Here is a 26,136-nt window from a genome sequence, read left to right as displayed (position 1 = left end):
GCGTTGTTTTTCTCCCTGTGTCCTGGGCACTGCTGTTTTCTTTACAAACCCAGCTCCAGAAGCATCTTGGCATTTTCTGGAAGTTCCCAGGAGAACCCCAGAACCAGAGCCATGCCTGGGGAGAACTGCATCAGAGCAAAGGTCTGTGGTGCTCAATGACAGCAGGCACTTGTGTGGGAGGAAGCAGAGGGCACGTAAAGCCCTCCCTCCCCTGTTCTCCTCAGCCTCCTGTGCTGTCAGCTGGAGCTCTCCTGCCCTGGCAGTTTCCATTTTTCTATTTGCCTTTTCCCACCCAGTTGCAGTGTTAGGGAGATGGAACACGGCAGGAGCCATCACAGGGCTCTGTTGCTGAACTCCCACCTGCTATGTAGGACGTTCTTTGTGTTTCCCAGAGCAGTGCTTTTCCCTCTTATTCAGGGCACAAAAAAGCTCTCTAACACAACAAGCATTTGTTTGGGTCATTTTTCCTCTTTTCCATGTGGTGTGTGATATCCCAGCCCTGCTCCAAAGCAGTGATTCATTTCCTTGGGCGATTTTCAGTGACAAATATTATTCCTGTTATTAATCAACTGTTGTCACAACCCTGCTGTGACTGGAGATGGGGGTTTATCACTTTTAGAGGTGGTTAAGGCCAAGCACAAGGAAAGAGAAGTCGAAAGTATCCAGTTTGCAACAGGCTGGGGTACTCAAGACTCGATTTCCTTATGGAATTTTGTACGTAGGTACTGTGAAATTACGGGTTACATCATGGACTGATGTCCATGCTGCCCCCACAGCCCGGAGCATGTGTTTCAAGTGTCCAGGAAATGAGCTCACAACGAGTCACCACCCATTAAACATCTCTGCTTGCGGATTTAAAGACGTGCTTCTGTACAGCTGGCACGTCAGAAAAGGAAGTTTGAAAGAATAAGTATCTCAACACCAGAGCAGGCTTGACGGGTACATAAAGGGCAGTCACCCCAGCCATGGGGGGATTGGCACTGACACGAGGCTTTGTTCCTGGGCAGGCTCCCTTCGTCACTTCTTGGTCACTTCGAGCGTGTCCTGGGAAGGGAATGGAGCTGGGGACGGGGCTGGGGCACCAGGAGGGGCTGGGAAGGGGCTCAGCTGGAGAAAAGGAGGCTCAGGAGGGACCTTGTGGCTCTGCACAGCTCCTGCCAGGAGGGGACAGCCCCAGGTCGGGCTGTGCTCCAGGGAACAGGGACAGGAGGAGAGGGAACGGCCTCAGGCTGGGCCAGGGGTAGGGCAGGGTGGATATTAGACTTTATTGATGGAAAAAGTGGTCAGGGCTTGGCAGGGGCTGCCCAGGGAGGTTTGGAGTCCCGGTCCCTGGAGCTGTCCAAGGAAGGAGCGGACGTGGCTTTCCGGGCTGGGACACGGCTCGGCCCTCAGTGGCCGTGCCGGGCTCTTCCAGCTCGATGTCCCGGTGCCGGTGCCCCGGTGCCGGCTCCCCGCGCTGCCCGCGCCGCCGCCCGAGCCCGCCCGTGACGTCACACCGCCCCGTGACGTCACACCGCCCAGTGACGTAAGCCAGCCCGCCCCACCGCCGCTGCCGGGTTCCGCTCGGGAGACACCGCCTTCCCGGCGTGCCCCGCGCCTCGCTGCGGCCGCGCCTCCATCTCCCAGCAGCCTCCGCGCGCGGAGCTCGCCGGCGCGCGCGGGGCTACGGCGCAAAGCACGCCGGGAGTTGTAGGCGGCGCGGGGGCGGCGGGGCGAGGCGGGAGGGCGGAGTCGGACGGCGGCGGCCTCGGGCCTCGGGTCGGTGTGTGCGGGGAGCGGAGCGAGGGGAGCGGGCACCGCAGCTGCACGGCCTCGGCCCGGCCGCGCGCAGCCATGTCGGGGCTCCTGGGGAAGCTGTTCGGGACGGGCGCCGGCGGGAAGGGCGGCGGGAAGGGCCCGTCCCCGCAGGAGGCGATCCAGCGGCTCCGCGACACGGAGGAGATGCTCAGCAAGAAGCAGGAGTTCCTGGAGAAGAAGATCGAGCAGGAGCTGGCGGCCGCCCGCAAGCACGGCACCAAAAACAAGCGCGGTGAGCGGGGGGGGCCGGGCCGGGCCGGGCAACAGGTCGGGAGGGGCCCTGGGCAGCGCAGACGCGTCGGTGCCGCTGCGTTTGTGCCGGAGCCTTCAGCTTTATACCGGGGCGCCTTTATTTTGTCCCTGCTGCCATTATCCCATCCCTCCGCCGCCGTGCCGCCCTTCCCGGCGCGGTTCCCGCCCCAGCCGTGTTTACTCACTGAGGAAGGACACCTTCCCTTCCCTTCCCTTCCCTTCCCTTCCCTTCCCTTCCCTTCCCTTCCCTTCCCTTCCCTTCCTTTCCCCCTTCCTTTCCCCTTGCCCCCTTCCCTTGCCCCCTTCCCTTGCCCCCTTCCCCTTCTCTTGCCCCCTTCCCCTTCCCTTGCCCCCTTCCCCTTCCCTTGCCCCCTTCCCCTTCCCTTGCCCCCTTCCCCTTCCCTTGCCCCCTTCCCCTTCTCTTGCCCCCTTCCCCTTCTCTTGCCCCCTTCCCCTTCCCTTGCCCCCTTCCCCGTGCCCCTTCCCCTTGCCCCTTCCCCACCCCGTGTGGCAGTCGCGTTATTCCCATGTCGCGATAGTGCTCGGCTCCTCCGTGGCGTTCCCTGGAAATGTCCCTGGAAGAGCAGGGCAGCACCGTGCCATCAGGCCTTGATTCGGCCTGCTGGTGTTTTTAATTCCAACCAACAAAAGTCTTCACCAAAACCTGCTTAATTAAGGTTTTGGTTAGATCTATGCTTATTTTCGTCGGTTCTTGCCAAAAGTTCTGAGCACGCTGGGGAGAGCAGGAGTCACAGCTTGAATGTGTGTGTTAGTTGTTGTTTCTTGTTGGGATGAAGAAAACTTCCGGGCAGAAAATTGGCCAGCATTAAAAGGGTTTCTGGAAACCCTGCAAGTTAATATCCCACAAATAACAATCAGCACACACATTCAAGCTGTAACTCCTGCTCCCTCCAACACGCTCAGGACTTTTGGTAAGAGCTGGTGAAAATAAACATAAATTTAATAGTTAATATTCGCTCTTCTGGGAATAATTTGTGTTATGCCTGCGATTTGTTTTGCATTCTCGTGGCAGTATTAATTCTTTTGGAAGTACTGTTTGTTCTGGGGTTGATTCCCACTCAGCCCCCTCCAAGAAGCTCTTCCACACACACTCCTAAAGCTAATAAATGTTTCTCAGGTGGAATTGGCTTTTACAAGTAGGAAAGGCTGTATTTTCCAGGCAGTGCTTGATGTGTCCCTGTGTGTCTAGGGATAAGGCAGTTGTCACATTACATATTCCAGTGCTCTGAAAACAAACTTCTTCCTTGTTTTAGCTTGGTCAGTAAAAGTTTCCAGGAAAACACATCCTGATCCCTGTGTGGATGTTGCCCTCTGTGCAGGAGCAGGAGTGGCTCTGCCTGTGGCACAGGGAGCTGCAAACACATGTCTGGCAAGAGTTAATTGGCAGTAATTACCCTTAGGAGTTTCATGTCACTCCTTCAGTCAGCACTTTTAGTTCCTTCCAGACTCCAGATTTCCCTGCGTGTGTGAGTGAGGAACTTCCCTGCGTGTGTGAGTGAGGAACTTCCCTGTGTGTGTGAGTGAGGAACTTCCCTGTGTGTGAGTGAGGAACTTCCCTGCGTGTGTGAGTGAGGAACTTCCCTGCGTGTGTGAGTGAGGAACTTCCCTGCGTGTGTGAGTGAGGAACTTCCCTGTGTGTGTGAGTGAGGAACTTCCCTGTGTGTGTGAGTGAGGAATTCCCTGTGTGTGAGTGAGGAACTTCCCTGTGTGAGTGAGGAACTTCCCTGTGTGTGAGTGAGGAATTCCCTGCGTGTGAGTGAGGAACTTTCCTGTGTGAGTGAGGAACTTCCCTGTGTGTGAGTGAGGAATTCCCTGTGTGTGTGAGTGAGGAACTTCCCTGTGTGTGAGTGAGGAACTTCCCTGTGTGTGAGTGAGGAATTCCCTGCGTGTGAGTGAGGAACTTTCCTGTGTGAGTGAGGAACTTCCCTGTGTGTGAGTGAGGAATTCCCTGTGTGTGAGTGAGGAACTTTCCTGTGTGAGTGAGGAACTTCCCTGTGTGTGAGTGAGGAATTCCCTGCGTGTGAGTGAGGAACTTCCCTGCGTGGGTGATGTGGATGGAGCCGGCACAGGAGGGCTCAGGGATTATCAGAGGACCTCAGCAGAGCCTGAATTCAGGCTTAACCACATCAGTTCTAAATCAAATACATTGCAACACTTCTAAGAAGTGAGCCTGTGCTGTGGTTTTTGGGCTAGTTTGGTAACAAGCTCAAAATGAGAACTAAAATGTGTTTCTGTCTGCAGTTTTTCATCTTCTGGGTCACACTGGGACTCTTGAACTCCTAAACTTTCTGTTCATCTTTCTCTCTGCTGTAATGCTATCTCTCTCTGCTGCCCTTCAGAACCTGGCCAGGGGAGGGATTAAATTTCCTTGGAGGTGGAGGAAGGAGGAAAAGCTGCCCATTCACCGGCGGGGTTCTGGCTCACACTAATTGAGGGCTTGCAGCAGCACCGGAGCCTGAGGAATAATTAAGGAGCTGTGAATAGGAGAAGGGTAGGGATGAGTTTCTGCTGGAAAAGGAAACCACTCTTTTTCCATTTCTGGAACTGAGAGGCCAACTGTTCTTACTGGGCTGGGAGTTAAGGCAGCTGATTGTCTGTGGCTTGCTGGGAAGTGAATTCCCCTCAGGACACACTCAGTTTTTCTGAGTTCAAGTTTTCAGTCATCAGCTGAGCTCCTACAAATTGCATTTTTTGATATGCACGTACTGGATTTTTCTCTGATTTCAGGCTGGTTTATAATCCATAATCTATGCGGTTTTGATGCAAAGTCACTTAAATCCATATTTTAACTAAAACCAAAAATATATTGGTTTTTTATGTAAAAGACTAATTTTAATGGAAATACTCTGATATAGTTAAAATGCTTTCAAGTAAAGCTGAACAAAAGATAATTAGCTAGAGATTATTTTCAGTGTTGGATCAAGTTTTTAAAAATTAAATTTGGGGAATCCTTAGGCTTAGTTCTCCAAGATTTAATCACTTCACTCTGGAGTCCCTGCTGTTCCTGGAGGATCTCCTGTGGATGGTGCACATTTGTGATCTCAGCTGAGCAGTCCTGCTGATGGTCCTGGAAGCTGCTGTGGGACAGCCAAAAGGAGGTGATTGAGTGGGGCAGGGAGCTTTACCTGGTAGCTTAAAGCCACCCTGGGAAAACCTGGAATGGCATTTTTGTTGTCCCAGAGGAAAGCTGGGTGTCTGGCACACTTGAGGAGACAAAAGGAAACATTCTCTGCTCCCCAGCACACTGAGTGATTGTTCAGGTGCCAAGTGAGCAGCTTTCCAAAGGCTCATTCACTCATTCCTGCTGCACTTCTGGAGTCTAAGGAAAGCTTAATAGAAGAAACTTAGAGGCTTCTAGTTGCTGTGCCTGCCCCAAGCACATGCAGGGTTTTGTTAATTATGAACTTATTTGACGTGTGTATTTTTGGTAATCCGTATTTAGGGTATTCAGGCTGTGTAACCAGACAACTCAGGAAATTCTGAGGTTATAATTAGGAACTTTGTAGTATAAATTCCTCATTCTGTGTTGTTTCTTGGCATGGGAGGCTTTCAACTTGTATGAAAAGTTCTGAGTGTGCTGGGGAGAGAAGCAGTGATGGCTTTAATGTGCTTGCCGTGTTTTGTCCATGGGATGAAAACTATCAAGATTAACTAGTATTAGAAGGGTTGTTTGAGAACAGGCAAGTTCCTCTTCCCTCTTCTGGGAGGAACTTGGGTTATGCTTGTGCTTTGTGTTCTCATGGAAACGTTCAATCTTTTGAAAACAGAGTGTGTTGAGGTTTGTCCACACCCCTCTGAGAAGCCCTCCCACACTTCAGCTCTACCTCGTGAGTAGTGATCTGCTCCTCTCAATGAACTTCTCCAGGCTGCAACAGTGCTCATTTGAACACTGCTCAGCCAGCATCTTACTCATTTTACATCTGCCCCAAAAATCAGTTTTGCTCTGACAAAAGCAGAGTGCAGCTGTGAGCCTGCTGCTCTGGGAGTCCCGCGCTGCTGCCGCCTCCTTTTATTCCGCTCCAGTTTGTCCGTGTCGTTGTTTCATATGGGATGTTTTCTCAGCACTCAAACCTTGTGATACAAACTCCATCTACTTCAGTGATTCTGGAGCTCTCGGGTTCAGGGTTCAGTTTCAGGGGAGTTTAAACTGATCCTAATCTCTGCTGCTCTGGTGTTTCTGTTCCTGTGGTTGATCACGCAAAGCCGAGCTGCCAGAGGAATAGCACAGGCACACAGAGAACAAGGGGTTAATTCCTTGAGCTCTGACTCCCTTGGGCATAACAATTGCACAGTCTGTTTCTCCTGGAACCCAAAGCTCAGGTTATGTCTCCATGTGAAGATTACAGGAGGGAGAGAAACTGCTTTAGAGTGCCAGTGTTAAAAGCAGCTCACTCAGGTTCAGATCTGGGCTGAATGGGTGCAATTTTGTGCCTGCCACTGATCTAACCTATCTGTTAGTTAACACTAGGGCCACAAACAGTGCAATGGGTGAAAAGCCAATTTTGTGCCAAAATATATTCAGGCTTTAGCAGGAGAGTGATATTTCATAGATTTTTCCCTCCTCTCTGGCTTCTGTTAGTGAGCAGTTTTTCTTTCCTGATGTCAAAGTTTTTCCTTTCACTGTACATAAATAGAATGTAGGGTTTTTCCCTAACAGTAAGTACATAAAATAGATGCAAACCCACTGCTAGATTCCTGCTGTATAATTCAGGCTTTTCCTGGAAAGAGAACACTCCTGTTCTCCACCCAGCACCAAAACCAAGCAAACCAGGAGCGTGGGTGTAGCTGAAGTCCTGACTTTCAGTCCACCTGGGGCTCTCAGTGCTGCCTCAGGTGATGGTTTGTGATAGAAATTAACTGCTTACATCCCTTTACCTTTCTTAAGCTGTCCCATCAGTCTGTTGAAGTGATTTCCCTGCGGCTGGAGGGTTCTGGTGTCAGAGCTGCCCCTCTCTGGGAACCTGCCTGAATGTCCAGCTGGGACTGGCTGAGCGAGGCTGCTCCAGGAGTGGCCCTGCCTGTTCCTCTGTGCTGCTCTGTTTGTGTGGGCAGGCAGTGACTTGGATTAACTTGCTGACCCAGACAAAACCCAACTCTTAGAAAAAAAAAAGAAGAGATGTTTTCTACACTTAACCACACAAATGCTGGAGCTAGTTGGGAGAGGGAGGCAGGAATTCGATGGGAAGGAGGAGGGAGGGCAGTTCTGCCTCACCTGGCAGCAGGCCCTGCTCAGAAGCATGTTACAGATAAAAGATTGATCCAGCCAAATTAAAAATAAAAATTGATTTTATTTAGCAATTGAAATCTATCTGAGCCAGCCAAAGAAAAGGACAGTGCTGGGTGAGACACAGGTCTGACTGCTATAGCAGAGGGTCCTTATGTTTCATACCCACCCTCTGTGTCTGATTATTACACGGTTTGTTTTGCTTGAGGCTGGGATTTTGGCGATCAGCCTTTTCTTTCCATTCAAAGTCCCACATATTCATAAAGTCTCTTTTCTCTGTGCTGACTTAACCAATTCGGGAAGCGATGTACATCCTTGATGGATGGGGAACATGGTATTGGGATGCATCCCTTTGGGTGGTTCCAGTGATTCCAGTTCCTGGATCACCTTGAGAAACCACCCATCTCCAGACGGCTTACGTGTATTAACTTGTAAATGAGCTCTTATCAGAGACAGCTTCAACATACTTGAGGCAAGCTCCCTACTACAGACTCTATGCTTTTTTAATAATATAAAACATTGCATACATATCATTCTGCAGGCACGAATTATCTGTATTACACACAACAGGCACTGCCTGTGATAACATCGGAGGGTGACGCAGGATCCCAGGCTCATTAATGAGGCCATGGCAGGAGGGCACTGTGGCTCTGTGTGCCACGCTGGGTGGTTCAAACCTGGCAGGGAGGGAGGAGAGCTGCAGCCTCAGCTCTGGGCCTGTGAGTGTGTGTGAGGCCTCAGCCGTGCTTTGTGAGCATGGCGTAAAGCTCCTGCTTGCCAAGAGAAGTGATTCTCCTCCCAGGATGTGACCCTGGCTTTGTTTCCATCAGTCATCAGGTGCTGTGCAGGGAGTCCTGCAGCACTTCCAGCCCATCTTCAGGCCCTCAGCCTTGCCCTCTCTTTGTTTTAAGTCACAGTCTAATGGAAAATTGATGTTTGAGTTCCAGGTGCTTCTCTGGAACCCAGGGCTTCAGTGCTGGAATATTGATGGCAGTGCAGGAGTCCTTGTCTTTCCCCGAGGTTAATGAGATGGGCATTCACCACCTGGCTTGGGAAAAGTGATAACAGCTCTTTTAAATTAGATCTCAAAAAACAAGAGGAACCTTCTCCTTTGGATTATTCCCTACCTACATTTAGCAGAGCTTTTTGGAGACAAGACTCTCTGGTATAAACAGTTTGGGAGCAGTGGTGGGATTCACAAACAACTTTTTAAAAACTGCTTTAAAAAGTGGCTTAAAAAAACCTCCAAACCTTGTGATTGTGCCAGATATGATTTGGTAACTGTATTTGATGCAGTACATCCTTCCTCTGTTCCTGTACCCTGTCAGGAGGGAAACCTGGCATGTTTGCAGCTACTAACGCTGTGTTTATTACTTTTTCCCTCAAAATATATTAGATTTGGATTCTAGTATCTTATTAGACTCCAGGCCTGATTACTGAATCCTGCTCCCAGGCTAATTCAAAATCTATAATTTGCAGATGATGTAAATTGTCAATTTGCTTTAATCCTCTTTTACTTAGACTTCTGCTGAGTTGTGGAGAGTTTTATCTGGACTGGGATGTGTTGGGCTTTGCATTTGTATCATTCAGGTCTCTCTGTCAATACCTTACTGCTCCCAAAACCCCAAAATTACATTGCCATTTCTGCTTTTTGGGTATGTGATGTTTGTCCCAGAGATTTTGGGCCGTGGTGTGAGCAGCGGGTTGTGGCCTGATTTTGCAAACAGCAAGGTGTGGACGTGAATGGGGTTTAAAGTAAAATCTTGTCATTTACTCACATCACTTAAAATGAGATGGTTTTTGCAAAATTAAAAGCTGGAGCAGCTCTCATCCTTGACTTCCCATCAAATTTGCAGCCAGGTGTCCAGCAAACTGAAACTCCTGGCTCAAAGTGCTTCAAACAGATGTAGCTGGAGAACCCAGAATAGGGCAGGCATCAATGGTGTGAGGCTTTTGCCTTTCCCTGAGACAGCCCCAGGCTGCAACAGAGCTGGTCATAAGGAGGTTGGTTCTGCTCTGAATCATCCCCCTGACTCTTGGAGCAGGGATCCAGTTCCTGAAGGAAGGGCTGGAGCTGGGAGTGTTCAGCTGGAGAGGAGAAGACTTTGAGGAGACCTCAGAGCCCCTTCCAGGGCCTAAAGGAGTTCCAGGAGAGCTGGAGAGGGACTGGGGACAAGGGTCTGGATGGCAGGATAAGGGGGAATGGTTTCACACTGACAGAGTGGGATACTGGGCAGGATTTGTTCCTGTGAGGGCAGGCAAGCCCTGGCACAGGTGCCCAGAGCAGCTGTGGCTGCCCCTGGGTCCCTGGCAGTGCCCAGGGCCAGGCTGGGCAGGGCTGGGAGCAGCCTGGGACAGTGGGAGGTGTCCCTGCCATGGCAGGGGGTGGCACTGGGTGATCTTTAAGGCCCATTTTAACCCAAACCACCGTGATTCCATGGAACCTCCTTGTGGCCAGTACCAAGGGCAGTGGAGTGGCCACAGTGGCCCAGCTGGTGGGACACAGAAGAGCAGGCTGTGAAGCTCAGTGCCAGGCTGTGGCAAAGGCAGTAACAGTTCTGTCCATGATGTCCTTCCAGTTGGAAAAGCTGTGCTGTGGCTTCCCCTGGGTTCCCTGTAGAGATGAAGCCTTGCCAATTACCAGTTTCTAGGAGCTAACACAGTTACAGGATAATTGTGTGGGCAGCTCTTGTCTTACAGCTCTTGACTGGTGGCAGTGAATGATGGAAGTTTGGTGATAGTACAATATTTTAGATGTTGATAATAATTTATTTTTACATGTGTTACTTTTTCTAGCCTATTCTAAGTTTCTTATTTCACTGTATAGTCTTATTTCAATACTGGAAAACAATGAAATTGGCCCCTCAAAACACTTACAAAAGGCATTGTATGTTTTTAATTTTTTGAACTGCTCCTTGATAAACTATAATTTTCTAACTATTAAACATGTTAGTAGCAATTTGCATCTACAGCTCAAACAGAAAGCCTTCCAAGTGACCAGAATCACATCTTTCCTGCATTTCCTGGGATGTGCAGCAAGCCAGGGCTCTGTTGCTCCTGTGGTTGGGTTTAAGTCTCGCCAAACATCCCCATTGTGTGTGCTTCTCATGGCCTGGCAGGATTTCATCCAGATTTAGGGACTCTGTGCTTGCTTCAGGTGAGTGCACAGAGGTTGCTCAGATGTGGAACTGAAAAGAGAAATGGCAGAGTGACTGAACATCAGTGGAATTCAAACATTTGGAATTGATTTTGGTTGGTTATGCAATAAAACAAATGAAAGAAAGCAAACTCCATCATGGGCTCCCTGGGAGCTGCATCTCCAGTGCAGGTGGTACCTCCTGAAAGTGCCCTGGCAGCCTCTCCATGGTGGGCTCTGCATGTGCCCTGTCCTGGGAGGACAGTGAGAAGCAGAAAGGCTTTTTTGTGACTGCTTCCCTGGCAGCCCCATCAGCAGGAGCAGAGTTTATTGCTGAGCCTGGCTCTGGAGCTGATCTCAGCCTTAGAGCATGGGATTGCCATTAAAAACTGCAATTCAGCCTCAAAAAAGTACTGCAGTGAGTTTTGCTACGGGAGTGTTTGGAGGTTGAGTCAAGAAGTACAAACTTTTTAAAAATAATTATGGTTTGTCTTACTTGCTTTTTAACTTCTGGCTTTCTTAAGGTTTATGTTCTCAGCTGTTCCCCCATAGTTGTCAGTGTTGGAATCTCAGCATTCACAAAAAAAGTACTTTTTCACATCCCAGAATATCTCGTCTGGGGAAGTTAGGCTGTTAAGAGAAATGCTAAATATTATGACAGCATCAGTGAAATTTTTAGACTTGGCAACGCTCTAATAATAATGGTCCAAGACTGGAAAATGCCTGATGGATTCCCAGGCAGCCACTCTCTGAATTCCCCTGCAAGAAAAGTCCTTGAAGTGTGCCACTTCAGGGTAGGATCTTCTGACTTTTGTGAAATAATTACAAAAACACTGCTCAGCTTAGGGAACAGTGTTGTTTGTTTGTTGTTTTTTTCCTGTGAGAAAACAGCATTTTGAGGTACTTAAGAGCTATTTCTGCAAAGCTGAACCTGATGCATTTCTGGCAGGGATTCAAAGGAAGATTCTGAGTTTTCACTGGAATCCTTTAACAAGGTACCTTCAGCAACTACAAAATAAAATAGAAATCCCATAAAGAGTATTTACAGGCTGTGAGAATCTCAGGGACACCTTAGGGAACATATATTTCTCATCCTAAAATTTAAACTTTTGTTGAATACTGAAGAATTATTTCACATCAGAATTTTATGTGTGTATCAAAGAAGATGCAGATTTTTAACTAGCAAAGTTAGTGGCAGTTGGAAAGAGTAAGAGGATAATTTACCTAGGATGCCTTAGAAAAGATATCATTTAATTTGGAAAGAAGAACTGTGTTTTGGGGAGATCAGCTTTGCAGATGCCTTGCAATCCCCTGCCATCATCCAAAGACGTGCAGGACCCCGAGGAGTGAGGCACTGAACACTGGGAAATGCAGTGCAGGCTTTGCTTCCAGAGCCTGGAGCACATCTCAGGGAATGGTTTGAAGCTTCAGGCCTGGATGGTTTTGGCTGAACCAGCATTTCTTAGACTCCTCCCAGCAACTGAGTAGAACAAAGCTGTCTCTGTAACTGGGATTTCTCCTTCCTGGTTTTCTCATTTGAACTTCAAGGCTCACTGTAGATGACATTTTTTTTTTTTCCTTTTTGTTTGTTTTTTGGACAAAACTGACATTTTTTTATGACCACTTTTGGATGACCAGTTTTTTTATTACTTTTTTTAATGACTTTTTTTTTTTTTAAAATAAAACTGTCCCAGAGTTGCCTGGAGATTATTTTACAGATGACTATTGACCAGAGGAGTGTTGCTTGACATTGAAGGGACAGAGGAATCACCTTCCAAGGCTGCAGGAATCCCCCTGAGCTGTGGATACGGGACAACATCAGCAGTCCAGGGGCTGAGCTGCTGCTCTGCCAGAGCCAGGGTGCTGCTTCCTCTCATGTTTGGGTGCTGCTGTATCACAGCCCTGATTGCTCTACAGATGCTTTGTTCTTTATCTCTTGTTTTGTTTTTTTTTTTTTGTACATTTATAGATTTTCAGAGCAGGAGTGCTTATTGTTTAGTTTCATCTCTTGCACACTAGACTAAATGTTCTGGCACTGCTTTGCTCAAAAGGAAGTTGTAACCTTGTATTTTAAAAGGCAGAAACCTTGTATTCTCTGCCTGGGGTTGGGTGATTTGTTGACGAAATTTTAATCAGTCCCAATCTCTGAGCTGGGAATAGTTGCCTTCCTTTGAGGGCAGGGTTTGGAAACTTTATTAGAGATTTAATAAACAGGCAGAGAAAGACAAGGGAAGGACCAAGCCTTAACTCTGCTCATGATTCCCTGCTAAAAGTGCACATTTCCCAAAAGAAAAGCACAGGAGATAGCTGCAGACAGGCCCTGGCACCAGGGACAAATGTGGAGCATGGCTTTTACACCCAAACATATCCCTGAGACAGCAGAGCTCTCAGGAGGTGATCCTCACAGGAAAGCAGCTGCTGCACAGGATTTAAAATATATTTATTTCTAATCATCCTTTGGTACCTCTGTGTCCCAACCACTTGGGCACAGAGTGCTTAAAATCACACCTGGCTGTTTGGGCCTCTGAGATTTTGTGTCCTTGCTATGGCCTGGATGCCTCTGTATGGAACCAGCATGGGCAGTCCTGGCTTACAGCTCCTGGAGCCATCAAAGCTCTGCTGAAAGGTTCTTACTCAAGGCAAAACTCCCAGAGTGGCCAGTCTGCAGTCACCAGTCTTTTTATCTCTCCTAGCATTGGGGGATAATTGTCAATGGCTTGCAGTTCCCTTTTGAGGGTTTTTTTGGAGATCTGTAGGCAGTTTGCTGGATCTCAGCACAGAGATGAGCACTTGCTGCCCAGGATAAAGCTCCTCACTGCAGGCAAGGCAGGCAATTCCACCTCCCAGAGCCCCTTGTTTATCCTGTTCCAAGGACAGCCAGGATGTTGTTCCTGATGAAATTTGCTGCTGAGGTAAGTGCCAGGAGGATGGAATGGTATTTTCAGAAGCAGCAAAAATAAAATTGCTTCTTTCTATGGAGCAAATTACAGATGGATGCACAGGGTAACGTGCAAAATACTCTTCCACTATTAAGTTGATTATCTCAATCCTATTTAGTGCCTGGGCTTGCAGCTCGAGGGGCCAAGGCCCCCAAATTTGGGCAGCTCCTCTGCAGCTCTTTATTATTTTGGGGTGGCTGACATTTGGTGCACATTATTTTCTGAGGCTGCTGTGGAACTTTCTCATGCCATATGAATATTGCTGCTGTCCCTGTGTCCTGGCATCCCTGCTGCTGCCATTTCTGCCAGAGAGAATGCAAGAATTAGCTGTGAGCTGAAGTTATTTTCCCCCTCAGTTGGAGTAATCAGAACTATTAACTGCAGTGTCTTCCCCTGGAGGAGATGCCTCTATATTTTAGACAAAAATTTAAATCCCTATTTTAGGTGTCAGTGTGAGTTTTGGGAGGGTTTTGCAGAGGCAGGAGACTGTGTGGGGACAAATCCTGTGGCATCATCAACACTTCCACCTTGGTCAGATGTATTTTTGTATTCAGTGAAATTCTTGAATTTCATTCCCAATGCTCTTTGCTCCTCTCAAGCTGAAATGTATTTTTGCCAGCAAAACTTGGAAGTTCCATTTATGTGAGAAAGCCTTACCCTTCTAGGTTTTTATCTGCTGATCTACTCTTTTCTGCTAATGATGTTTAAAAGCAATAATTCCACAGCATTGCTGTGTACATAAACATCCCAGGAACACTGCCTGTCCTGCCAGTGTGTAAGGAATATATATTTGCAGGAGGGCTGTTGATTTTTAACAAAACCACTGACATTCATAGTCAGTTGTCCCTCTCTGAATGCAATACCATGTAGTAAAATTATATTTTTATTACTGTGCAAGCTGCTTATCACAGTGAACATTTGCCTCATTTGACTAAGATACTGCTTTAAAAATTGCAAAGAAAATCATTAGACTTACAACAGTTCATTTAATCATAAGAATTTGCCTATACACAGGTTAAAATAATTCCAAATACATCAAATTCGTACAGATAGCATTTCTGGAGGACAAAGTGAAATTATCTGGGTGAGCAGTCATGTTTTTCTGACTGATGTGCTGACAGAGGAGGAGAGTCTGGCTGAATGACTCTGCTCTTTTCCTTCCTGGTGTTCTTCAGGCAGGAGGAGTGACTGAAAGCAGTGACACGAGTTCCTGCTTCACACTTGTGTTGGGCTGGCTCCTGTCATGGTGACATCCCAGTGAAACCCTGGATTTCTGGGAATCACCATGGTCAAACAGGGGCTGTAGAACTTCTGCTGGAATTTCTAGCAGTGGGGGTTACTGCAGAAATTCAAATAAATAGGCAATTAAAACAGCGTTTTGTGCTTCAATCAAAGACTGGAAATAAAAAGCCCAAACAACCAACAATCAATGACAAACCATCCCCCAAAAACCCCAAACCAAAAAGCAGAGGAAGGAATAGGTTTTAAATTTTAAAAAGCTTGAAAATCTTTCTTTGACTGTAGTTTTAGGCAGGTTTTACATTCAAGAAATTGAAGCAGCCAGCCCAGATCTCAGTCTGCAGTTTTATTCCTCTCTTGAATGTGCTGTTTGTGAGAATTTCTCTGTAAAAAGGAACTGCAGAGATCGCAGTCTGATGCTCATTAACACAGAGAAATTTTACATTCCTTTGCCAATGGAAAAGAGGTAATAAACTATTGATACCCATTTTAACTGGTCAGGGCTCTGTGGGGCAATCATTTAGATCTTTATGAATAAAAATTGGTTCCAACATCTCTGTCACAGCTGATAATAAAGACGATATATCAAAATATCATATGGAAAAGGGCATTTTGAGCCTACTCACTGTCTCCTGATGCATGGCAGAAGTCACCCAGGTAGTATTAAATACCTTACCTTTAATTTAATTATAATAGTACTTATATACAACTATATCTAACTACTTTTCCCCAGTCATATGTATTCTCTGAAAGCTTTATTACAATTCAGATAAAGTACAGCTAAGGTTTGTTATCTGCTGTTTATTTTTTTTAAAGGATCTTTTAAGTGCTTGCAATTTATGCTGCACATTGGACTTCCAAGTTAAAACATCAGTGTGCCTGGCAAGGAGAAGGTGTGGGTTGTAAAGGTTGTTTAAAACTCTCTTTATTGGCAGGTTCTTGCTTTTGTCTTGTGAAAACTGCTCATGGAATGATCAGATATTTTTGCTGGCACCGAGGGTTGCTAAATCCCCTCTTACAGCAGCTGGTTTTTATGTCACAGAGATATTCCAGAATGAATTCAGCCATTAAGTTGTGGCAGGAGAAGAGCTGTTGGGAGTCTTTTTGGGGAACCCAAGGTATAAAATTACCATTACAGTCTGCTTTATACTGATGAACAAATCTTTTACTTCTGTGTTCTATAGAAGCAAGCATTCCTGGGTGTTAGCAGAGTAAGTTTTTGTGTGCTCCATGGTCCTCATGCTCCTGTTTTTTATGTCCCAGGGATGTTCCAGAGGGAGCTCAGGCAGTTCTGCAGCTGGACCTCTGCATGTCAGGCCCTGTGCAGGAGCTGTTGAGAGAGGCTGGCCCAGCAACCTGGAAATCCTGCATGGCTTTTGGGTCCAAGATAAGGAGTTTGTCCTTATCTTTCACTGCTGGAAAGCTGAGATCAGCTGTTTCTAGAGAACTCTGCTGGGATGTCAGAACTTAAAATGTCCCTCAGACATCTTTGGATGTTCCAGGCCCAGGTCAGAAGCATTTTAGACCCTGGCAGGCAGCTGCAAACAGCTGTGATTTTGGGTTTGAACCGTGGAATGATTTACCAACCTTGCAGAAAGAACAAGAAGTCACAAAAGTTTAGATATTATAGTAGAAGTAGTCACAAAGTAGAGGGAAGAATTTTTGAGTGCTGTACAGAGGGGTTTTGGATTTGTACATGGGGGTCAGAGGTTTTAAGATTGAAGGATTTGGGCATGTCCTGTCCTCCCTCTTTCCTCTTCCTCACCTCCATGTTCTTGGTGATGTTGGCACTCACAGATTGGTTTAGAGTAGAAAAGCACCATTTAATATAGGTAATGGGCATTGGGGAAAAACTGCAAACATGTACCACGTAATGTACCATCTAAAAGATAGAAAAGCACCATTTAATATAGGTAATAGGCATTGGGGAAAAACTGTAACCATGTAACACGTAATGTCCCATATAAAAGACAGCAGCAGCCCTGGGCTGGAGAGAAGAAGCAGTTGGAGTCAGAGAGGATGTCAGGGTGTGTGTGTGCCTCTGCCTGAGCTCTGAGCAAACCACAGCAGCCCCAGAAGAAAATCTTTTAGATAACTTGCAATAAACTGCCTTGAGACTGAACAACAGAGACTGATGAGCCTTTCTTTGGAAGCTCGGGTTGGAGGAGAGACTTTTCCACCACACGGAGCCACTCTGACCTAGGGGTGAGCTGTGGCACTGGGTGATCTCTACAGCACCTTCTAGGGCATGAGTGAGCTCTGCCTGGCCAGGGATAAATGCCTTTAACCCGGTGTATGATCCCAGGTCCTGCTGAAGCAGCTGCACAGCAATTAAAGCTGCCTGTAAATTGCATTTCTGCCTCTGTAATTGCTGCCTTGGAAGCAGTAAAGGCATAATGTGGGGTGTGGGTGCTGAGGAGAGCCTCTGCCAGGGCTGGTTGATGTGATAACACCTTTGAGAAGGGCAGAGGGAGGCCCTGGCCCACTCTGATTTCAAACACACCCAATTCTTGCATGTGCACAATGCTGCAGGACGTTTGTCCCCCACTATCTCTGGTTCATTTTTAATGGTTTTTTTTTTTTTTTTTTTTAAGGTTGGGATTAAATGTGTGAGAAGGTACTTTTTGTTTGTGCCTAGATGTTTATTAGTTCTTATTTATATTATAATCTTGTAAGTTGTGAGTTTTTGTAGTACTTAATTCTAATAAGTTAAAAATGGAGATGTATCTCTCTCTATAAGGTCTTTTAAGGACAAACTGTTTAATTAAGAAATGACACTTAAATTAGTTTTACTTTTAACTTAATACCTAATTAATTGTGGCTTTCAATGCAGATTTTAAAATTTAATTATATAGTACTACTCAAATTTATGGAGAAGGTAAAGAAGAAGGACTAGTCTTTGCCCTAAAACTTCTATATTTTTTTTATATATTACTATATTCTAAAACTCTAAACTTTAAGTTTTCTACTATGTGATATTACACACCTCTGTTCAAACTACACACTCATAATCTTAATTCTGTTATTTAATTTTGGAAGTATTTTCTGCAGTTTCAGTTCAAATGCAAATAACTCTTCAGGGGTCAGTGCATGTGTGCACAGAAAGTCTAAAATTCTCAGCAACTAGGGTTCCAACACTTATTTATTTCTGATTTTGGAAAAAGATTTTTTTCAGAAAAAGAGCCAGTGTGATTCCTTTCAGATTAAGGTTTAGAGCTTTGACTTTAATAAAAACTTAACAAAAACATGTTACTCTGACTGTTCATGAGGTTTCAGTAGGTTCCTGACCTTTGGCCTTAGGAAAGAGAGGAGAAAATAAATATCTTCCTTGGTCTGAAGGTGTGGGAACCAGAAAATATCACAAATCCATGTGAAGTTTAAAGGCAGTGGGGTTCTGGAGCACAGGAGGTGTGGGTGGGAATGGGAGGGACAGGGTTACACAACAATCCTGATGAGAACTTGTGATCCCTCACGATGATTCCTGCAGTGTTTGCTGTCTGCAGCTTGTTTTAAACACCAGCATGAAATGACAAACTGTAATTGTTCTCAGAGAAAGCTGGAATGGGGAACTGTACGGAAATTGTGGCACTTTACTTGGCTTTGTATAATGTTATATAATGCTATAAAATCTATAAAATGTCTGGTTTTGCCAGTATTCTCTGTGAGGGACAAAATTCTCAATAAAGAGCATCCCCTTGTTGTCGGGCATTTCCCCAGCATCTGTCACTATATAAACACAGCTATTAACAGTTTTTATCTTTCTGAGTAAGAAAACTTCCTATATCCTTAATTAAACCATTAGTGCAGAATGAACCAGCCTAAATATCCCAGCAATGTGTTGCTCATCGCTTTATGATCTGGCATAAAGCTGGAATGTTTGGGATATTTGTGTTGTGCCTCATTCTGCAGATCAAACATTGTCCTTTGAAAACCCCCTGTTCCCAGTCCTGTCAAACACGTGGCTGTTGCACTGGCCCCAAAACTGGGCAGATTTACTGGCCACTGGAGAGAAAGTCAGTGCAGAGGCTTGTTTGGAGCAGTTGAGGTGTTTTTACTGACTTCTCCTAAATAATCCTGAGCTATTTTGTGTGCTTAGCATCTTTAGCTGGGCCTTCCCATAAAAAAGTGCTTTTTTTGCTTCTCTAACACATCATTTAATTTGAAATGAACCAAATGCACCTTATTTATAACCAGTTGCAGAGCTGAAGCTGTGTTGAGGACTTGATCTTGCAGGACTGTCAGCATCTCAGTTTGGCATCTGCCAGAACTCTCAGGGTGCCTGTGGGCTCCACCAGCTTTTAGGAGAGCAGTGCTTTGTGTGTGCTGCACATTTCATCACATCCCCGAGTTAGCAGCCCTCTGCAAGGGGAGATGGGGAAGCTGTGTCTTGTCAGGATTTCCTACTCCTTGTTCCCTGCTCTGGAAATGACATCTCTCAGAGATTTAAAAATGAAAAGCTTTTATTTGCCACCGTTCCTGATGTGTGTGACTGAGCTTTTGGGAGGGCCAAGCCTGATTTTTAGCAGAGCTGATCCTGTGTCACATTAAGTGGTTTCTGCTGTGAGACTGAGAGATGAGAGCCCTGAAGAAATGCAGAGTGTGTGACAGGGCGAGGCTGCTGGAGGCAGCTTGGGGCCCGGGTGAGGTTGGGGGTGTCCTGGAGAGGGCAGGGCAGGGAGGGAGGTGGCAGTGCCATCAAGGGAAGCTCTACTTGTGTCTTACTCCATGTGCCACCAGGTGTTTGTTGCTCCCAGCCCTGTCCAGCCTGGCCCTGCACACTGCCAGGGCTGTGGCATCCAGCACGTGTGGTACAGCTCTGTGTAAAGGTGCTTGGTGTGCCCTGGGTTGGAGATACATATTATTATATTGGCTTTTTGCAAATATTAACATGCATTCTAATGTGTAGTGTTAAAGTAACTTTGCTATAAAGATATCGTTTTTATTTCTGTTGATAACTAAGCTTAGTCATAGTAGTGAAAGAGCTGATATAGGTATGCTTATGTTAAAATACCTACTTAGATAACATCCAATGAACATATGGAGAGACACCTACTACAGATGTACCAATTATCAACACTCAATGTCTAAACATAGACCAAAGCCTGAAACTAAAAGTTACATTAAAAAGACTAAAACCACAGCCAAAGAATACACATGCTCTAAGAAACAAATCTGAAAAAGAGCCATATTAAACGCTTCTTAGAATATGTAAACCAATTTGAAGAAAAAAGTTTACTATGCATAATTGTTTATAAATATGTAACAAATGTATGCAATTAAAAATAGTATATAGCGTTTCCAAAATAGCAAATGTGCTCTTATGTGAGTGCCAAGATACACCTGGCTGTAATAATCTTTGCTTTATAGTCTTTATCTCCTATTAAACTTCTTTAAACTTTTTTAAAGTCCTTTATTAACTTCCTAAATTTTTACAAGAGAGTGAATGTGTTTTTCACACCTGTCCATCTGAGGAATGGCCATGCCCCTGATTTCTGCCCAGGTGTCTTGGGCAGAGCTGGCTGTGGGCTGCTGTCACCTGCTGGGTGCTCCCCTGGCGGGGTGGAGCAGGTTGGAGCAGTCCTCCCACACTGATCCCCAGGGCTGGGAGCTGGCCTGGCCGGGCTCCTCCTGCACAGCCCTCCTTGTACCAGTGCTCACAGCAGCAAATTGCTCAAACCACCTTCAGTGAGGGCTTCTCTCAGCTCAGGCTGTTGTGTGAACACTTCCTAGGAGGAGTAACACGAAATATATGTAAATACCAACATTTTTACAATGCGTGTTTCACATGTAAGTGCAAAACTGAGGGAATTTCTCTTTTATTTGAACAAGCTGCTTCTTCTCCCAGGGGTTCAGCAGGAGGGGGGAATCTGCAGCAGCACAAAGACATCATCTGGCAGGAGCTGCACCAGCAGTGCTGCCTTCCTGTGATGAGGGAGGGTGAACAAGGCTGGTTTTGGTGGACGAGCTTGGACATTGAAGCTTTCTGTTTGTGTGTGGTGTGTTAGGAGTGAGTCTGGGCTGGCATCCTGCTGTGACAGGTGATGGCAGCAGCCACCTGTGTTGAAGGAGGCAAATCAAGGCTTGGGCAGCACAGCTTATCTGGGAAGAAAGGACAACAAACACTAGAACGTGCTAAATATTTCTCTGTGCTGAATGGCTGAGTGGCACTTGGTACAAAATGTGAGGGGCTGTTTTGGGCACAAACCTCATCAGTCCCACCCTGTCCTTTGCTGTGCAGCTGCTCTGCAGGCCCTGAAGCGCAAGAAGAGGTATGAGAAGCAGCTGGCACAGATAGATGGCACGTTATCCACAATTGAATTCCAGAGGGAAGCCCTGGAGAATGCCAACACCAACACTGAAGTGCTCAAGAACATGGGTTTTGCTGCTAAGGCTATGAAAGCTGCTCATGACAACATGTAAGTTACTCCGTCCCTCCTGCATCTTTCCACAGGATCTGGAGTTTGGCATTTGTCAGATCTGCTGAATGCCAGGTGCTTCAAACCAAAGGTGGAACTGGAGCAGCAAAACCTTCTTTTGAAAGGCTCTCAATCTAAAATTGAACAAAACACAGAAATATCAATGCTTCCTCAGTTTACCATTTTATTTTCTACATTTATCCAAAAGCTGGGTAGCACCAGAGTGGTCTAAAGAAACTGGGAGCCTCCAGCAGTTACAGATCCATCTTGAAGCAGCAAGAATTTTAAGTCTCAAAAGCGGGGGGGGGGCGGGGGGGGCGGGGGGTTCTTAAAACTTGTTTTTCTGCAGTGGATTTGGTGTATGTAGCAATAATTATAGGTAAAACTGCATTATGGGAATGTTTCTTCCTCCCCAAGCAAATATTGTGGATGTAATAATGCTGAATTAGGGAAGAGAGCAAATTATTATTAATATCAGTGGTGCAGAACAAAAGCTCTCCCTGGTGTCCGTATAAGTGCTGGGAGCTAAGTTTGCAGGGAAGAGTAAAAAATACATCTATAATTGTGTTGAGACCAGTGGGATATAACCCAGACTTGCATGCAAAGTGTATTTTGGGAAAGGGCCTTGGAAAGGTCACTGTAGTGGGGCATTTCTACAGAGGCCAGGAAATGCAGTGTTGACTGGGAAGGTGCCTGCTGATCCTGAATCCTTTCCTTTCTTTGCAGGGACATTGATAAAGTAGATGAATTAATGCAGGACATTGCAGAACAGCAAGAGCTGGCAGATGAGATCTCTACAGCCATCTCCAAGCCAGTAGGATTTGGGGAGGAATTTGATGAGGTATGGCTTTCAGTTTGCTTCTGTTTGTACCAGTGAGTCATGGAACCCTCTGGGCTGGGAAGAACAGGGAGTCCAACACTGGCCCAGCACTGCCAGCCCCATCACTGCCCCTGGGCACCACATCTGCATGGCTTTGGAATCCCTCCAGGAACTGAGTCCCCCAGGAGACCTTTCTCTGGAGATCTGCATGCTGTGTGTGCCTGGCTGCAGGGCAGGGCTGGGAAATCTGTCCTGCAATTGTTGGTGGCTCTGACCTGGGCTTTGTACTCAGAATGGCCTGGATGGCTTGACCTGAGAATATTTGGACTTGGATTTCTTTTTCCCTCCTCTGCTTTCCTTCCAACAGATCAAGTATAGGAATCACATCAGAATCAAGACTCCTCATCTCACCTTGCTCTGATCCTGTGCATTTGAGCTATTTTCTTTAATAATATGATCAGCTGTATCTGATTGGTAATAAATATGACTTAAAGTCCCTTCTTTTTTCTTCTTTCTCCTTGAAATCCTAGGATGAACTCATGGCAGAACTAGAGGAACTAGAACAAGAAGAACTAGACAAAAACTTGCTGGAAATCAGTGGTCCGGAGACAGTACCACTACCAAATGTGCCCTCAATATCAATACCCTCCAAGCCAGGTATGGATCAACCTTTACTGAAACATCCTGGATCATTAAAAGTGTGCTCATTAATCTGCCAGCTCCTTGGATTTGAGAGATCTGGCTGCAGGCAGCACAGACATTTTGCTTGGAATTGTTTCCTGAATCCCAAATCACACCCAGTGCCATTTCTCTGAGGGGCACTTGCCTTTGAGAAGAAGCACAAAAATCACCAGTCCCTGTCACAGGAGCAGCTGTTTTCTGCTCCAGCTCATCCAGGTGCTCTGCAGCCTGGATGATGCTCAGGGTGCAGTGGAGGTGTGGGAGAAGGGAGCCTTTTCCCAGGTGCTGCTGGGCCAACAGGGAAGAAATCTTGACAAGACACCCTGAGGTGGTAAAAGGGAGGGCAGAATAAATTAACTCATAAAATCATTGCAGTTGGAAAAGACCTCCAGGGTCATCCAGTCCCAGGCAGGTTCAGATTCCCCCATGGATCCATGCTTCCTTGTTGCTGCTTTGGGTTTTAATTTTCTGCTTTTCTGGCCTTTGGGAGGATCTTCCCTTGGGGTCCCCTCTTTGGGAAGGCTGGGGGATCCCCTGCAGTCCCCAAGGCAGGCAGCCCCAAAGTCAGGCTCATCCCAGTGCTAGAGCACACATACCCAGGGAATTTTAGGTGATGTGAGGATTGTACCTGGAGGATGGACCAAAGCTGCTCTTAAATCTGAACTGGTCCCTCTTGTATGAACATTCCCCATGGAATTCAGCTGAGCTGGGACACCTCTGGCAGCACTAATGGGATATGAAGCTTTACAAGCCCATTTTGCTGAATCTGCCTGGCTGTGATGAATAACTTACAGACTTTGCAGCTCTATTCCATGTCCTTACTTGGAACAGGAAAAAAACTCCAAAAGAGCAGTGGATGAAAACAATCCAACTTGGTTAGTGTATCTGTAATTATCCTGCTGCCTTTCCAGGCTTGGATGGGTGTGGGAAGCAGCAGCACTGCCTGAGCAGGTTCTGCTCTGTGCCACTGCTCCTTGTGTGTTACTCTGCTTTTATTCTGACACCACTGATTTGTGTGTTCCTGGTTGTGTTTTGCCAGGCAGAACTGCTGACCACAGTTGGTGAGAGGGGAGGGAGTTCTATCAGAATATCTGAAACCTGAGACTTTATCAGATTCAGGAGAAATAGATTAAATGAGCCAGTGCATTGCCTTTTTATTGCTTGGCTGGTTTAATGAGGTTTGTTCTCTAAATAATCTTAAAACACAATGTCTTGGACCCAAATCTACTCTTTGCATTTTGTGACTGCACACAAGTAAGATATGTTGTCATTGTGGCTAAATTTAAGGAGCTACGCAGCCTAACACTTAGGTAAACTCCCTAAAAGAATATAAATTGTGTACAAGTTTGGTAGTAAAAGCTGCAAGCATAAAGCTCAGTGTTTCACAGGATTTATGCTAAGCTGCTGTTGGATGGAAATGAGAATTCCATGAATTCCTTTAATGTATTTAAGTGGCACTTTTTGCTTCAATAAAGCTGCCTCCAAGGCTGGCACTTGGGAAAATTTGGGATTCTGGTGTGGTGTCGGGTGGGGATTTTGTGTGGGTTTATTTTTTGAACCTAAATTGATTTTCACTTGAAGCTGACTTAACACTGGGATTAAAAGTTCACTTGTGATTACCATGGTCAGACTTCCAAAGGGAAAACTGTCTCTGATGCTTCAGGTTCATGGGTAATTGTCTTTTTGGGAATAATAATGTGTCTTTTGAGGTAGAGCTGACTCTATTGCCTCATTTTTATCCTTTGAAGGGTAGATTACCACGAGCTTTCCTGCTTTTTCCACTTCTCAGGAGCAGTCTGAACTTTGGCTTCAATCAGTCTGAATGAGGAATTTTGTTACTGGTGGTGTCAGGAGAAATTCAGGCAGAAGCTGTTTTGGTTTACTGGAGGCTGGAGGATCTTAAGATAGAAAACCAAATTTCAGCCTTGTACAAATGAGGAGTCTGGAGCTTGGAGCTGACTCAGTTTTCCTGATGTAAATGTTTCTTTTGGAATGACATGAACCACTTGGACCAGGAATTGTTTCACTCTTTAGTTTTTGGTTTTTTTTTTTTTACATTTTCCAGAATAATTGCAGCTATTTGTGGGTTCAAACCTTTTTTGCTGAGTTTGTGGGAACCAAATTTGTCAGGTTATAACAAAGAGCAGCATTTTCTGCCCTGGAACAACCAGGAAGGAGGAGAGGGCAGTGTCCAGGCTGCTCCCTCCCATCCACATCCACATCCCCACGTCCATATCCATATCCATATCCATATCCATATCCATATCCATATCCATATCCATATCCACATCCACATCCACATCCACATCCATGTCCACCCAGCTGCCAGGGTCCACCCAGCTGCCAGGGAGCACAGGAGAAGTGGAGTGGGATGTTCCCAGGGCTGTGCAGCCCCTCCACATTCTGTACCTGACCCAAGCACCTCATTTCTTGCATTCACAGTACTCAGTGATGGAATAAAGAATTTATATTGGATAGGGAAGAGATTAAGGATGGAAACATCAGATGAATTTCTGTAAGAAGCTGCATTCCTCTGAGAGAGGCTTGGAAATTATGGGAAAATATCACACACTTGAATTTCTTGTGGGAGCTGTTGTTTTTTTCCACTCAGGAAGTTTAGCCCATGCTGGCTCTTTCAGCAAAGCACCTATTACACCAATTCAAAAAGGTTTTGTGTGTTTTTTTGTCCACAGCTGGCCTTAGAGGTGCTTCATTCACTGGTTTGTCAGTGGCAGAGAAGGTTCTGTCAGGATTCCCACTCACTTGGTTTTTTTTGTGATTTTGCAGCCAAGAAGAAAGAGGAAGAAGAGGATGATGACATGAAAGAGCTGGAAGCTTGGGCAGGAACCATGTAACCACAGCAGCCCTGGCTGGAAAAAAGACTTTGGTTACCTATTCTGGGTGCAAATGTGTTTTGTTGAGGAGAAAGCATAAGCAAAATGTCTTTATCTTTAATTTTAACCCAGAGCAGTGGGAACTGCATTGCTGTTTTCTGCATAGCATGGAAAAAAGTCTGCCCAGAGGAGAGAAGGGGGAACAGGGGAATTGCCTGCTGTCGATACGGTTGAATTTCTGTAGAAAAGGTACTTGCAAAATCAAACACTCAGCTTTGGGACTGTGCTCCTGCCACTGCTGGATCTTCATCTTCAGTTTGGGCCATATATTGAATTGAAATAAGCTGAAAAACACTCTGTAATTTTAAGTCAGTTTAAGTGTATCTAGGAGTCTTGTAAGGCATTTAAAAACCAGGAAAAGTCATAAGCCCCCATTGGCTTCTTTATTGTGTTTTAGGTGCAAGAATGCTTTAGGTTTTTAGTTCTTTGCCAGTTCTATTTATATCCCTTGACTGCTGTGTGGCCAGCCCTGTGTCTGTCACTGCAACGACGTAGTCACTGTGCCCATTTTAATTGCTGAGAATGATCTGCAATTGATCCACATTCTCTTGGAAGTAGGGAAGGTTTCAAGTTCAGTTGTACATTTTTCTACACAGCACTACAATGTTTATTGCTTTTTTGTGATAATTGATAACCCATTCAGATACATGTACACAATTATTTTAATTAAGAAACTACTATGGATTGCACTGTATTAAATATCTCGATTAATTTTCA

The 26,136-nt window shown here is 45.8% G+C and overlaps 1 protein-coding gene across 1 annotated transcript; it reads left to right on the top strand.

The window, feature by feature from the left end:
- The first annotated feature begins 1,727 nt into the window (after positions 1 to 1,727).
- On the top strand, positions 1,728 to 26,136 carry CHMP4B (charged multivesicular body protein 4B). Its single transcript, XM_021540451.3, has 5 exons — positions 1,728 to 2,029; positions 20,847 to 21,024; positions 21,751 to 21,865; positions 22,375 to 22,501; positions 25,313 to 26,136. Exons 1-5 carry the CDS (start codon positions 1,834 to 1,836, stop codon positions 25,378 to 25,380), a joined length of 684 nt encoding a protein of 227 aa, XP_021396126.1. The 5' UTR covers positions 1,728 to 1,833; the 3' UTR covers positions 25,381 to 26,136.

This window comes from Lonchura striata, chromosome 20 (assembly GCF_050655825.1).
Source record: "Lonchura striata isolate lonStrDom1 chromosome 20, ASM5065582v1, whole genome shotgun sequence".
In the NCBI taxonomy this organism is placed as follows: domain Eukaryota; kingdom Metazoa; phylum Chordata; class Aves; order Passeriformes; family Estrildidae; genus Lonchura; species Lonchura striata.
This window is presented reverse-complemented; position numbering and strand designations above follow the sequence as displayed.

Coding starts and splice junctions, on each gene's coding strand:
- CHMP4B (XM_021540451.3), top strand. CDS start 1,834: ATGTCGGGGCTCCTGGGGAAGCTGTTCGGGACGGGCGCCGGCGGGAAG. Junction 2,030..20,846: donor CGGCACCAAAAACAAGCGCG/GTGAGCGGGGGG, acceptor TTTGCTGTGCAG/CTGCTCTGCAGGCCCTGAAG. Junction 22,502..25,312: donor ATCAATACCCTCCAAGCCAG/GTATGGATCAAC, acceptor GTGATTTTGCAG/CCAAGAAGAAAGAGGAAGAA.